Source organism: Diabrotica virgifera, chromosome 3, assembly GCF_917563875.1.
Source record: "Diabrotica virgifera virgifera chromosome 3, PGI_DIABVI_V3a".
Lineage (NCBI taxonomy): Eukaryota > Metazoa > Arthropoda > Insecta > Coleoptera > Chrysomelidae > Diabrotica > Diabrotica virgifera.
Window position 1 is genome coordinate 53,404,717 of NC_065445.1, and position 16,832 is coordinate 53,421,548.

General features: G+C 30.3%; 1 protein-coding gene across 1 annotated transcript in view; it reads left to right on the top strand.

Moving 5' to 3' along the window:
• The window catches only part of LOC114349016 (ankyrin repeat and LEM domain-containing protein 2 homolog), a 33,115-nt gene extending 21,351 nt beyond the window's left edge, over window positions 1-11,764 (top strand). The window contains exons 7-8 of the mRNA XM_028299453.2: window positions 3,568-3,705; window positions 10,180-11,764. Coding sequence (XP_028155254.2) covers window positions 3,568-3,705; window positions 10,180-10,354 — 313 coding nt within the window. The 3' untranslated portion in view covers window positions 10,355-11,764. The remainder of the gene's footprint in view (window positions 1-3,567; window positions 3,706-10,179) is intronic.
• The last annotated feature ends 5,068 nt before the right edge of the window (window positions 11,765-16,832 follow it).

The following is a 16,832-nucleotide window of genomic DNA, read 5'->3' on the forward strand; positions in this document are numbered from 1 at the left end:
TCTCTGAGTTACATCAAGTGCAATCATGTGACTCTAAAATGACATAAGTTATACATACGTTATATTTGAGATAACTACAATAATGTTACCTGTTACAAAATTACATAAGTACCTCTTACTTATGTATAGGGTACAACTCACATGAGATTTCTACTAAATGGTTATAGTACGCTTGCTACGTACAACTAAATTAAAACCGACAAATATTAAAAGTAATATAAATAAATAGGCACAAGTCTGACGAAGAGAAAATACAATGATGAATTAAGCAAAATGAATTAATAAAAGTTATAGAAATGAAGCTAAGATAAATACCAAAACGATGACCTAAATTAACCGAGCAAATGCAATGAAATAAAGTAACGACAAATTAACCGAACAAATGAAATAAAGCGAATAAGCAATAAAATATTTGGGAAACAAGCAAGTAATATTACAAAATAAATATCAAACCAATAATAAAATATAAAACCCTAATTTTCTAGGCCTGATTACCTTGTGCACACAAGTAAATTACCATACATACAACAGTTTGGGAACCTGATAATTTAATATACAAATATGTCAAATAAGCAAAGGTAACTAGATCTGAAACCAAATAATTAATAACATAATACATCAACCAAATGTCTGAAATATAAGCACAATAGTTACTCAAACCACAAACTTTAAATGTTCCCAAACCAATCCCTTCATCGAAAGACTTCAAGGTAAAGTCCGATGCTGCAGTCCATAAAATTAGCACCAGAGGAGGTGCTAAACCATGTTTCCTGTAGGTACAGGTGGAAAGATGACAAAAATGGGACTGAAATGTCCCGTAGCTTGCTCCCAATCGACATACTTCCATGATGACTTGACTGTGGCTGTAGTGGTTTCCCTAGGTGGTCAAAGGGGCTATGACTTCATATTATGGTTTCTCCCAAATGGCTAAAAAACATTCCCAGTTTTATTTCCCATATAAACATGAGCAAAAAGTGAAGAGAAGAAATAAATGAGGAAAACTTTTTAGAAGCAATAATATAGAAAAAAGACCATTAAAAATGAAACAAAAACTAATCTCAGGTAACCTTGAACTATTTTGGGTGTGAAAATATGAACAAATAATGACATTGAATGTGAAATGGGAATATAAAATATGATTTATCTGAGAGAATATAATATTAATATAATAATATCCATCTACACACATTTTATATACCTTAATGAAATGGTATGAAACCAGGCAAAATATAGTTATTTGACAATTTTTTTACCGGGTGATTCGTATCCAGATTCCATGAGGTGTTGAGTTATACACATGTTTCATAACTTTTCACTTGAAAATTAACTTGATGTTTAATAAAAATAATTTAAGTAGTTGAAATTATTAACCCGCCATTGGTATAACCGATTCGAACCACAGCCAACAGTCAAGTGTCGTCTCCCTCCTTCCAAGAGTACGATGTCAAACGCACAGAACGCGAAAGAATGTTGACCACCAGAGGGCCGCTGCCAATCCAACAAATCCAAAAGATAGTTTTAAATTGGTTTAATGGTGACGTATTGAAAATAAATAATTTTCTTAAAATATAAGAGAAAATAATATTTCTAAATGGAGAATTACCAGAAAATTAGAGAAATTTAATTAAGCGGTCAAGAGAAAATAATTTTAAAAATAATTAAAGCGCTAAAAATGATATTATAACGGGTGGACCGTTAGAGTGTCATGGTTCGGAACTCCGTATTGAAAGACCCTGTATGTACTTAAAAATAAGGTAAATTCTCTGAACAAAAAAAAATAATAATGTTCTTGGGCAGAAGTTTAAGTCAATTCAGGAGGAAACTAAAAAACTTGAAAAAAACGTGATGCAGTATACAGGGTGTTTCATTATTGTATAGTAACTGGAGAAACCTTGAGCACAAAATACGAAGATTTAACCTAAAACACTTCAATAAAATGTGGTTCCTTACTGAGTTACAAGGTGTTTTATCTAGAAATTTAAAAACTATTTTTGCTCAGCATTTTAAAATAACTATTCGATGTATCCTTTTCATACTTGGCAGGAAGTATAGGTACTGTACAAACTACTCAATTATGTTAAACAAAGGTTTCTGTCTGTTACCAGAGGCGTACGACGGGGGAAAGTGAATGGTTTACCATTTCCAAATTCTGCGCCACTGGCGGAATTGCTATTTTAGTTCAATTTTTGAATTCTCCGATACTTTCTATGAAAATAATATACTCTTCATTCGTAACGATAAAGTCATTAGTTTTCGAGATCTTTGAAGTTAAAAATGAAACGACACGGTTATTTTGATTAATCAAAATTTTCTCATCATTCGTTTTTCATTATTCATTTCAAATATCTCGAAAACTAATAATTTTATCGTTACGAATAAAGAGTATATTATTTACATAAAAAGTATTGAAAAATCAAAAAATTACACTAAAATAGTAAATTCGTCAGCGGCGTAGAATTTGGAAAGGGTCAACTAGCCACTATCCCCTGTCGTACGCCTCTGGTAGTAGCTAGAAACGTTTATTTATCTTAAACCTACATTTTCTGCCAAGTATGATAAGAATACGCCAAATAGTTTTAAAGAACTGGGTACAAATAATTTTTAAATTTTAATCATATGAATCATAATATCATAAATTAATCAAAATAACTGTGCCATTTCATATTTAACTTCAAATATCTCGAAACCTAATGACTTTATCGTTACCAATGAGGAATATATTATTTATGTAGAAAATGAATCTAAAAATGGGACCAAAATAGTAATTCCGCCAGTGGCGTAGAATTTGAGAAGGGTCAACCATTCACTATCCCCTGTCGTACTCCTCTGGTAGTAGTTACAAACGTTTGTTTATCGTAATTTAGTAGGCTGTATAGTAGTCGCACTTTTTGCCAAGTATGAAAAGGGTACGTCGAATAGTTTTTAAATAATTTTTACATTTTTAGATAAAACACCCTGTAACTCAGTAAGGAACCACATTTTATTTAAGTGTTTTAGGTTAAATCTTCGTATTTTGTGCTAAGTTTCTCCAGTTACTATATGGACAATTATTAATGAAACACCCTGCATATCTGTAAATATAACTCTAAAGTAATCAACTAATAATTTAGACATGAAATATTTGTCTTTTCCAAGAGATCAATGAACGTAACAAAAGAGCTAACAATGTTATGGAATATAATGTTCCTGATCCCGTCAAAATGATCTTGCCAAAAGCATTATTGATAATCTAAAAGGCTGTTTTAGATATACTAAGAGTTGTGCCTATTGGATCTAGCCCAAGCAGCAGAAGCTACGAAAGGTTTTAAATGAACTTAAACATAGAAGAGAAAGGGAAATGAAAATGAAAATGATGAAACATTATTAAATGCCATCAAACCAACCAAAGATAATTAAAAACGCGGAAAACCAACAAGAGAGAGATCTCTTCAAAACAAATTGTTGTTTAATACCACAATATTAATGGCATTAGAACAAAAAATATTATTGAAACATTTTTTTTTGAATTAAAGAATAAGATATTTAAGCAGGTAGGTATGTTTCATTTCTATTTTTTTTATATTCTAGGGATAATCCTACAAAAGTAGACTGTGAAGTATTTAACGCTCTGTATTTTTCCGAGGTTAAATTAGATAATAAGAAGTATCCAAATATTTATAGATGGTACCATACTATTAGTTTATATACACAAGAAGAACGCGATAGGTAAGTTTGTAATTTTTTGAGTCACAATTTTAGCTAAAGTTGACGAAAACAAACACTCATTATAGTCTGAGCAGATTATCGGAGAATAGGCCATTTTTGGGAAAAGTTATTTACCAGCAATTTTATTGCTGAAATCGAATCTTATGATTGTATATATTAATAATATAGGTATGCAAAGTCCGCAGATAGTGTGCTACTTTTTTTATAAACAAAATGACGCCTGAAAATCGTGTTTTTTTTTTCAATTTTTGCTCTATAACTCCAAAGATTTTAACTTTACACCAAAAACGCCCAAATAAAAATGCACCGCAATTAAATTCTGCATAGAGGCGTGCTTTCCCGATTTACTTCGACGGCAATTTTCCCCGGAAAATGCGGGGTGTTCCAACAAAAGATAAGTAATTGTTTATTAATAATTAAATACCTTGGTAATATAAAAGCTCTTTTCGTATAGATTATAATTTCAGAAGCCGATGGAAATTGAATGAACAGTTTAGCAACAATGGAATTGTTAATTAAAAATTTACGGTCGCTATAATAACCACAATAATTATGATACATAAGAATAACTATGATTTTTGTATAAAAAGACACTGTATCTATCTAATGTACTTTACAGAATTGAAATTGGACTATATAAGTGGTCTCAGGAATATATTAAATTTATAAACAATTTTTTGGCTCATAAACAAATAGATTATCTCGGAAAATATTAAATCAAATTAAATAATGAAAACGATATTGGAAAAAAGCGGCAGGACGCTTCTTAAAAAAAAAGTTTAATTGTGATGGGTGGTTCCTGAGATACAACCGGTCAAAGTTGACCGGCATTTACGGCAAAGATATAAACAATACGATCATAATTTTCGAATCGTCACCTTTGAATTTTTGTCCTCTTTCTCCACACCAATTTTCATATCTTTAAAATACTCATAACATATATTTTTAGAATAAAAACTATCGATATTGCGAGTGAAAATTGCCAAAAATAGCAAAATTCCAATCAAAAATTAGGTTGGAGAAAATGTAATCTCAAAGTTCAAAATCGGTATACGTTAATAAAATGCATTTTCTCGGCTTCCCATGGAGCAATTTTCTTCATTCTTTTTTTGTTTCCAAGTAACTCGAGTAGAGCCATCTAACTAACGCATTATTACATGTCAAACTTGCTTTTGTTTTGTTATAATAAATTAATTTATTTATTATAACAAAAATTTTTAATTTGTTTAAATAAAGATTGTTTAAATAATTATACAGCTTTCAAATGAGAATATTTGTGTTTTTAACGTTAAAAGGTACACTTGTAGTAAGTTTTTCTAAAAAAAGTCTACAAAAGGAAAAAAATATGTAGTTTTCTTTTCTTATAAATAAATTACCCTATTATAACAAAACAAAAGCAAGTATGACATTTAATAATGCCTTAGTTAGATGGCTCTACTCTAGTTACTTGGGAACAAAAAAAGAATAAAGAAAATTGCTCCGTGGGAAGCCGAGAAAATGCATTTTAATTTTTTTAACGTATACCGATTTTGAACTTTGAGATTACATTTTTTCCAACCTAATTTTTTAATGGAATTTTGATATTTTTGGCAATTTTCACTCGTAATATTGATAGTTTTTATTATAATAATATGTGTTATGAGTATTTTAAAGATATGAAAATTGTTCTGGAGAAAGAAGAGAAATCTTTGCCGTAAATGCCGGTCAACTTTGACCGGTTGTATCTCAGGAACAACTCATCACAATTAAATGTTTTTTCTTTTAAAAGAAGCGTCCTGCCGCTTTTTTTCCAATACTGTTTTCATGATTTAATTTAATTTAATATTTCTTGAGATATTCTATTTGTTTATAAGCCAAAAAAATTGTTTATAATTTTAAAATATTCCTGAGGCCGTCTAAACAGTACAATTTCAATTCTGTAAAGTACATTAGATAGGCACAGTGTCTTTTCATAAAAAAATCATAGTTGTTCTTATATATCATAATTATTGTGGTTATTATAGCGACCGCAAATTTTTAATTAACAATTCAATTGTTGCTAAACTGTTCATTCAATTACCAACGGCTTCTGGAATTATAATCTATACGAAAAGAGCTTTTATATTACCAAGTTATTTAATTATTTATAAACAATTACTTATCTAAAATTTTAGTTGAAAATTAAGGATTTTGTTGGAAAACTCCGCATTTTCCGGGGAAAACTTTCGTCTATGTAGAATTTAATTGCGGTGAATTTTTATTTCGGCGTTTTTGGTGTAAAGTTAAAATCTTTGAAGTTATAGAGCAAAAATTAAAAAAAAACGCGATTTTCAGGCGCCATTTTGTTTATAAAAAAAGTAGCACACTATTTGCGGACTTTGCATACCTATATTATTAATATATACAATCATAAGATTCGATTCCAGCAATAAAATTGCTGGTAAATAACTTTTCCTTGTATTTTGCTAATTAGTCCAGAGTATTAGCAAACACGAAATTAATAATCTTCATTAATTTCGGCTGTTACCACTTAATATGTCGGTCAATAAGCCCTGGTCCTAACAATAAATCTTAACTGAAAATTATTCTCGTTAAAAAAACAACACATTTATCTAACTTACTATACATCTGAATATAAAGGAATGCACAAAGTTGTTACAAATTGATTTAAATGGAAGTAACTACGTGAGTAAAAGTTAGCTGCTTTTCTGAAATCGGTAAAACACTTTCTGGGGTTTTGAACTACTTGGAACACACTTTGCTTCCTTTTTTCATCTTTGTGGGGGGAAATGAAATGTCTGAAATAAACTCAATGAATTGAGGTATTCAAGATATCTTGAGAAAGACCACTGAACGTAAAAAATGGGTAATATTTATTATATTTTAATCCTCATATTAAACTTGTTAACATGGCTTATGATTTTTTTTCTGATTATAAGTATATGTCAGTGTTGCCAATCTGCGGATAATTATCCGATTTGCGTACCTTTTTGAGAGTTTTCGTATCTTCTTCGTACCTTTACATAAATCGGATATTTGCGGATATTTTTCAGTGTATCTACCATCGACTAAAACTTTCTCATCCATATATTCTCAACACCAACAACACATTAATTTTGTTTGGTTCCACCCACAATTTTATAAATAGCCTATACTGGATGAATGTTAGTGACATCCGATACTTTTCATCTTTTGACAAAAGGGACATGTGCCGATTCTTTTGTTTAGAATTTAAATGCACAAGTGCATCCACTTAAGGCATACTAATCCAATTCGAATTTCAAAAACCGTCTGCCATCCGATGTTATTTATGAGTTTTTAGTTTTTAGTCTTTAAACTTATGAAAGCTAATTCACTCACGATTTAGTTTTATTTTCATTTTATGTAGTGCAGTGCTTAAGTAAACCTCTCGTCTGTTGAAATAATTTTGGTTTGTGAAAATACTTTTTGTAATGGATAAATGGTGAATAAAAACGTTAGGCGGGTAAAAATTTTTACTAACGTGTGGATATTGAAGTACAATAATGAATTTGTTTTAGACCAAATCAAATAATAAAAAAATATATTGCTGAAAAGCAGCCATGCTTCTGAACAACAGGTAATTAGTAGTAGTAAAATAATTAAGACTTCACTATATAATATACGGGTGTTTTATTACTAATTGGACGTATTTTAACTATATTATAATGATGAGCTTATACAGTGTGAAAGGCACTTATACAGTGTGAAAATAAGGACACAAACTATATTATTTCATAAGTGGTTCTATACATTATAATTTCAAAAATATCACCCTGTATTATTCATAAGTATCATACATTATATAATTCATTGAAATCAGGTTGAAGCAGTTTTTAAAAATATAAAAATATATTCATTTGACGTATCTTGCTGAGATTGCTAAATCCTTATTGGTTAATTGATGTTTATTAAGAATAAAATTGTAAAATAAAACAATTAATAATTTAATAAATAATAAATGATTTAATTTCTATTCGATAGATAATTAAGAATAATATCACCTGTCTTACAGGTTATATATTTGTCTACACTTTAACCACAGATGTACACAGAAGGTATTCATTTGTAGAATACCAAATGTAAAGTTCAAAAGATTTTCCAGATTTATCGGACATGAGATGTAGTTAAATCGGTTCTTTTTTGTAAAGTTCTATCAAATCTAATATCTTAAACAAAACCATTTCATCAAAACATGCTATACCTAGATTTTTTATGAGGAATATAATGGTACTATGCAGAAAAGAACTTTCCGGCACAGAAACGTCACTTTTCTGCACACTACTGTCAGTTATTCTGTGAGAAAATAGTAAGTTTGTTAACATAAAATTGTGCAGAAAAATGCATTTGGAATAGTGGTTGTAGAAAAATCTACTTATTTGAAACTAGTAATATCTAGATATCTACTAATTAACTCAAATATCCTATCCAAATTTTTTGCCTATAAAAATTATTTAGTCGGGCATTAACGTTGAACGCACCACGGGTATTATGGATAATAACTTTGATACCTTTATAACTACAAGATTGTCAAATACATTTCTATTGTTTTAGTTGTAATAAATCTTTAGTTGTTAAAAGAGCGTAGGCGCAAAATTTCGGACCAATAATCTTTAAACGTATGCAGAAAAATGCATTTGGAATAGTGGTTGTAGAAAAATCTACTTATTTGAAATTAGTAATATCTAGATATCTACTAATTAACTCAAATATCCTATCCAAATTTTTTGCCTATAAAAATTATTTAGTCAGGCATTAACGTTGAACGCACCACGGGTATTATGGATAATAACTTGGATACCTTTATAACTACAAGATTGTAGTTACATATTGTAGATAACTACAACATTTCTATCGTTTTAGTTGTAATAAATCTTTAGTTGTTAAAAGAGCGTAGGCGCAAAATTTCAGACCAATAATCTTTAAACGTATTCATTTTTTCGAATCCTGAGAAAACTAATAAATATTTTTGAAAAATTTGAACGCAGAATGAAAGATTACGTTATTACCGAGGGCTGAAAGTCCCTTAGAATAAACAAAATGTTTCTTTTGAATGAGATATTTGAAATTAAAAATCACACCCAATATTCTCTTTTGCTTTTACCCCTGTAACATATTAGAATAAAACTTATAGAAGTCTTCAGGGCCTTGTAATAATGTAATCTTTCATTCTGCGTTTAAATTTTTAAATAATACTTATTAGCTTTCTCAGGACTCGAAAGAAATAATGCATTTTAAAAGCATTGACCAGAAATTTTGCGCCTATGCTATTAATGTAGCTGTAGTTTATTTTGTATTGATTTATTTATTAATTATTTTTCCAGTACCTAGTTTAAGGTAGTTACTACGTTTTAATAAAATAATATTTAAAAGTGTTTTTTTTTACTTAAATAATTATAATAAATTAATATAACGATCCAAATAATGAAATATTTAGATTTATTTATATATTTAGAATTTAACACTTACGATAATACAAAATACGAATAATATAATAATAGTAAGTAAATAGTATCATATATACATGAATTAGGTAATAATCAGCTAGGATACGAGATTTTCATCTATAAACGAAAATTTTTAAACTGTGAAATAGAAAATCCAGTAGATTAAAGAGCCGGTTGTTCGAACGCTAATCAGAAATGGAATCAACTGATCATTATCAAATATTTAATGACTGTCAATGTCAACTTTGATTGGGTTGCTGAAAACGTAATTGATTACAATTATGAGATTAATTGATTAATTAATCAATTAGGTTAATAAATGTTACATTAATTGATTATTAATAACTAATTAATCAATCAATTATGTTAATTATCATAATGATAATTGATTACAATCAACTAAAAGAATAACATTGGCAACATTGATTTTAATAACAGAATAATTTTTGACCTAGCGTACCTTTTCGTGACAAATCGGATATTTTTAGAGCGATCATCGGATAATTTAGAGAAATGCGATTGGCAACACTGGTATATGTAAAATAAATTTAAAACTGAGTTTACTTGTTTGTTTTATTATAAAAAGTTTTAGATTAAAAATAATTAAAAATCTTTTAAAAACCCAAAAAACATTTTTTTGGGGGCTTGGGACGGGGGTTAGGGTTAATATTTTGGGCTGAAATTTGAAATTGAGGGTTTATAGGTTACCCGTCACCAAAAAACACCTGGGGAGATAAAAAAAGAGAAAAATAATTAAAAATCTTTGAAAACGCAGAAATTTTTTTTGGGGGGGCCTTGGGACAAGGCTTAAGGTTGACATTTTAGGCTAAAATTTTAAATTGAGGGTTCATAGGCTACCCATCACCAGAAAACAGTCGGGGAGATCAACATTTTTAAACTTTAGTTTTTTCGGAACGCCCTAGTTTAGTACTTATACATGGTTTAAACACATCTCCAAAATTAGTTAACATTCCTATTGTCTCATCACATGCTGCTTCTGTAATCTAATCTTACCTAAAATCATTTTTAGTTGGGGACATCTCAAGGACCAACAGAAAGCCAAATTAGACAACCCAAATTCATCTTTCAACGTCTCTTTTAATATGGACTCGCCGAGGACAAGCACGCCTTCCAAATCCTGGCTGAGAATTACAGGTGCCAATTCACCAAAAACAGCATTAAAATCAAGAAGTGTAATTTTCTAAATCCGAAAACAGATAGAACTTATGTATTTGACTACTCACAGTGCAATCGTTCGATTATGTTTATAAATTTTAAAACAAGAACAGGTTGCAAGGTATTTAGTCCGGGATCCCATTTAGGCCCAGATTTACTATTTATTACTAACAAGCTAATTTTTCGTGAGTAGCTTCATTTTGACGAGACGCCCAACTTTTTTCTTACAACAATTTCCGTTTGTGGCAGCTAACAGGGGTAGCAGGGGTGAAATATGTTGGTTTGACGATTCTCAAAAATTCATTACAGTTGAACCTCGATTATCCGTCTCTTTATTAACCGTCACCTCTCTTAACCGTCACAGTCCATACATAAGTTACATTGTATACATAAGTAAAAATTTAGTCATCAATTCATTTTGTTTGAGCATTGCGATAAGCCAAACGAAATTCGTTGAAATGTACACCTGCAGTTATGCCACCACCGCATTTTTTTATGTATTTTAAATAATTTTTGATCTTTCAGGGCTCTGGATCAAATTTCAATTTAAATAGGTAATGATAAATGATACCGTGCTTTTAGAGTTCTATTTTTAGAATCGCAAGCCGAAAATAAAAATGCATATGCACAGCACAATAATTATTAGTCAATATCTGTGTGTCACCATAATATGTACCTACTACGAATTTTTTTTAATGTTCTGTTAACCGTCTTTTCGATTATCCGTCATACCCTTGGTCCGATGCCCTGACGGATAATCGAGTATCCACTGTACTCACTGGGATATTTTTGTTAATTCTGAGGTGTATCATTAACGCCCTCTCTTTCCAACGTGTATCATTAACGAGGTCATGAAAAATAATTACTAAACATCTGACTTTTTTTGTGTGAATTAGTAATATTTATATAATTTAACACCCACATTGTCCTACAAATTACGTAGTACGTTATCCTGGTCCTACGTTTAAAAGTTGTAGTAATGTAAAAGCTGATGTAAAAATAATTACATACTATCAAGCTGAATCTTCGTGAATAGATTCGCTTAGATGAGACGCCCAACAATTTCCTGTACGAAAATTTTCTTTAGTTGTAGCCAACTGGGTAGCAGGGATAAAGTATGTTAATTTGACGATTTTCAAAAATTTATTACTAACTGTTTTTTTGTTAATTCTCAAGATAATTATCCAAATTAGTCGAAAAATATTTGTCCTACAAAAAGCATTCTATCAATGAGTCTCCCTTTTTCAACATGTATCATGAACGAGGTCATGAAAAATAATTGAAGGGTACAGGCAAAGAAGGTGCTATGTCAAAATAATAAGTTTCGAGAAAAATGGTTTTAAAGGTTAATACTCTCTGGTGTTTATTTATTATTCATGCTCTAAAAAAATAATTATAATCTGGTTTTAGAAACATACACTAAAATATAAAATATGAAAATAAAAACGTAATTAAGGATTAAAATATATCGTATGCTAGTACAATTCAATTGAATTTAATAACTTTAAATTATTTTACAAAAAATGTTTTACCATATTAATGAATGCATAAGTTAGTTACTAAATTAAATAAACAACCAAATTTTAAATCAACCGTAGTAATTTTTCTACTACAGCAACTTTCCTGTACCAAATTAATTGTTAGTTAAATTGTATTTAGTTAAACTTTTAATTTACCTTTTAAATTTACTTACATACATCTTGAGATATAAAAATTATTATAAAGTATGCTTTGAAACAAATGAATGTTAAATGTATCAGCCAAATTATTTCTTAATATAAATAGTATTTACTGGTGTCACAAAAACTGATAATACTTTTGAAGTTGAAATTTTTGTAACAATTTTTTATATTTTAAATTTTAATTTTTTAACCAAAAAATTTTTGGATATGACATTTGTTTTGGGCGAAACCATTAGAAATTATTACCAGCTTTTTTGACACGAGTAGGTACATAGATACTATTTACTTCTTAATATACTTCCATAACGTTCATTTGTTTCAAAGCATACTTTATACGTTCTCAAGATGTAGGTAAATTAAAAAGTTATTAACTGATCTTACTCGTAAATACAATATAACTAACAATTAATTTGGTACAGGAAAGTTGCTGCGGTAGAAGAATTACTACGATTGATTTAAAATTTGGTTGTTTATTTAATTTAGTAACTAATTTATGTATTCATTAATATGGTAAAATATTTTTTGTAAAATAATTTAAAGTTATTAAATTCAATTGAATTATACTAGCATACGATTTATTTTAATCTTTAATTACGTTTTTATTTTCATATTTTATATTTTAGTGTATGTTTCTAAAACCAGATTATAATTATTTTTTTTGCAAAAAAAATTTTAAATAAAAAATCCGCAAAAACGTAAAATCTATAGTTTTTTTTAAATATCTACAAAACCAAACAGGCTAGGTACATACAACCTTATACCAAAAGAAAGGTTGTAATATTTACTACAAAACGCAAAACTAATATACAGGGTGTCCCATTTAAAAAAAATGAGAAAATTTTGTATTTGCAAATAGTGATCACACTGTATATTTTATGGCTAAAAGTAAAAAATATTAAATTATTTAAAAATAACACTATATTTCAAAAACTTTGACCTATCACCTAAATTTTTATTTCTTTGGAAACATAATCCACCACCCTATAAATATTACCATTTTTCTCAATAAAAATGTAAATATTTCGAAAATTATTAACTTTAGACCTATAAGACCTTATACAAATTTTTCATATTTTTAAATAATATATTTAAAAATGATTTAATATACAGGGTGTTCCATTTAAAAAAATACAACTTTGGTTCATACCGTCGTTCTGACTCACCCTGTATAATTGAAAATAATTTTAAATTATAGACCTCTTTGATACACATTAGTTTTGTTATAAACATTTTTTTGTATATCTCATAGTTTAGCCGTAATCAAAGAAGACCAGAGGTTTGGCGCACCCTGTATATAATTAAACACCCACGTTGTCCTACAAATTGCATGGTCCGTTATTCCGGTCCTCCAATTAAATACATATTTGAAATTCATGAAATTACCTACATATTTGAAATTCATGAAATTAAAAATCAATTTATTTTCTGCTATTAGAGCTGAGTTACACTGGTACAAGTACGCAAGCGTACAGCATTATTTACAGTGTATTAACAACGAATATAGGCGCATAGGCCTTTTCATCACATTTTTTTGTGCGCATGACAAGTCTTGTCGGACTTGCGATACATATCTGATTTCTTGTAGGACATTGTTTTATTTGGATGAAAAATACAAATTTGCTGGAATTACAGCATATGTGTACAACAAGACGTACCACTTTTTTCGCCGGGACCGCGCGGATTTGTCACCTTCTTACCTGACTAGAGAAATTAAAATATGTTGTTATTCTTGACTGAACTGAACACATTCATAGCGGTGATTGATTTATAGAATGGTAGTCGAGATCGCTGGCTAACAGAGGGGACCAGAAACTCATTTTTTGCAAAAACTGACATAGCACCTTCTTCTTTGCTTGTACTCCTCAATTACTAACCACTTGATGTTTTTTCTGTTGGTTAGTTAATATATATATATATAATTAAACACCTACGCTGTCCTACAAATTGCATGGTCCGTTATTCCGGTCCTCCAATTAAATACATATTTGAAATTCATGAAATTACAAATCAATTTATTTTCTGCTATTAGAGCTGAGTTACACTGGTACAAGTACGCAAGCGTACAGCGTTGTTTACAGTGTATTAGCAACGAATACAGGCGCATAGGCCTTTTCATCACATTTTTTTGTGCGCATGACAAGTCTTGTCGGACTTGCGATACATATCAGTTTTCTTGTAGGACATTCTTTTATTTGGATGAAAAATACACATACTTATCACGTGATGCCTTTGTCCTACAGTTACTAATAAAAAAATGGTCTTGTGGTATTAACAGCTTTTGAACGTAGGACCAGGATAACGTACCACACAAATTGTAGGACAATGTGGGTGTTAAATTATATAAATATTAACAAACCAACAAAAAAATTAGGTGGTTAGTAATCATTTTTCATGAACTGGTTAATGATACATGTTGGGCAGGGGGGACTCTTTGATAAAACCTTGCATTTTGTAGGACACATATTTTTCGGATAATTTAGATAATTATCTTGAAAACTAACAAAAAAAAACAAGTTATTAATACATTTTTGAGAATCGTCAAAGTATCATGATTTACCCCTGCTAACACTGTCAGCTACCACAAACATTGCTGTAAGGACAAAAGTTGGGCGTCTCGTCAAAATGAAGCTACTCACGAAAAATTAGCTTATTAGTGATAAATGGTGAAAACTGGCCTGGGATCCCGGACTAATTTTAACTGTTACATTATTAACGAGAAGTTTAAAATATTTGATGAAGTTTATGAGTTGAATATTAAATGCTCGGTTTAATAGTGTTATGCATGATAATGTTGTATTGACCAGATAATGTTATTTACTCTTTTTTAAGTTTTAAATGAGTATGGAGCTGTAAAACATGACCGCTATTGTTTGTCAAAATATGTGGATTTAATCGACTAAATGTAATCTGAGATTTTGACTGTTCGATAAATTCAAATAAAACCAAAATTTATTCAAAAAAATTAATTTAAAAAAGTTTTTGTCGTACAACAAAATAGTTGAAACTATTCCTTGTTACTTTTATACTGCCTTGGTGTAAATGTTTCATTCTTTCTTTATTTGTCCACAAATGATTAATCCACACATTTTTATTGTTTATATAATGTATAAGTTACCCACTAAACTTTAATTTTTATTGTGAAGAGTTTAATTAAGTACCTACCAGGTTGAAATCCTATAGATACGATATAAACAATCGCAGACAAAACATAAACCTTTTTTTTAAATTTATATCAATTGGATTGGACGCCGTAGATTCAGAGTCATTCATTATCAATAATAACGAATCACCCTAGAGTCACACTTTTTTGTGATTTGCTTTTATTTATAACAATGCGAAATACCAAATAACATATTCGGATCTGATTCAACTCAGTGAATCTCATCTGAACAAGCGTCTCTGCTCTAAATATCAAAATTGTTACACATATCTTACTGATCGTACTCCACCATCACTCATTATTACAAAAAAGTCTAGAACCACGACCAAAACTGATTTCAATTCAATGATTTCATGGATTGGCAAGTTGACGTTTGCCCGATAGTTCACCTAGAAACATACACGTTTAGATACACAGTAGGGAACTTGCATAAAATTTTTAATTCGAAAAAAAATTACAACAGAACATAATTTAAAACATGTATTAAAGATTAAAAATTTTTGTTTTAGTCGGAGAGATAGAAGCGGATTTTGTGCGTGATAAGTAATATGGAAAAACTATACGGGGATATGTTGAATTAGTTGTGTACATGACTTTCACCAACGGCCGGAAACCAGAGTTGGGGCCGAGGGTAGTTATAAGGGGTTAAAGTCGCGGATTTTATTATTTTTTTTATGACGCTCATGATCGAGATAGTGCACTAACATTTGGGAAAAGTAGGTCATGACGTAACTAAGTAAAATCTATAGGAGCGGAACGCTGCGTGGCCGACAAAGGGGTGGGGGTAGGGGTGAATATAAAAAATATAAAGGTTTTTTTGCGACGTTAGTGATTGAGATAGTGGACAAAAATTTGGGAATAAGTAGATCATGACATTACTAAGTAAAATCCTCAGAGCCGGAAACCAGAGTTGGGGATGAGGGTAGTTATAAGGGGTCAAAGTCGCCGTTTTTATTATTTTTTTTTGTGACGCTCATGATCGAGAGAGTGCACCAAAATTTGGGAATAAGTACGTCATGACGTAACTAAGTAAAATCTCCAGGGGTGGCACGCTGCGTGGCCGACAAAGGGGTGGGGCGGGGTGAATACAAAAAATATAAGGGGTTTTTTTGCGACGTTCGTGATTGAGAGAGTGCACCAAAATTTGGGAATAAGTAGACCATGATATAACTAAGTAAAATCCTCAGAGCCGGAAACCAGAGTTGGGCATGAGGGTAGTTAGAAGGGGTCAAAATCGCCGTTTTTATTATTTTTTTTGTGACGCTCATGATCGAGATAGTGCACCAAAATTTGGGAATAAGTAGGTCATGAGGTAACTAAGTACAATCTCCAGGGGTGGAACGCTGCGTGGCCGATAAAGGGTTGGGGGTAGGTGTGAATATAAAAAATATAAGGGGTTTTTTGCGACGTGCTAGATTGAGATAGTGCACCAAAATTTGAGAATAAGTAGACAATGACTTAGCTAAGTAAAATCCCCAGAGCCGAAAACCAGAGTTGGGGATGAGGGTAGTTTTAAGGGGTCAAAGTCGCAGTGTGTATTATTTTTTTTGTGACCCGGCACAACATTTGTCCTCCACGCAGCGTTCCGCCCCTGGAGATTTTACTTAGTAATGTTATGATCTACTTATTCCCAAATTTTGGTGCACTATCTCGATCACGAACGGC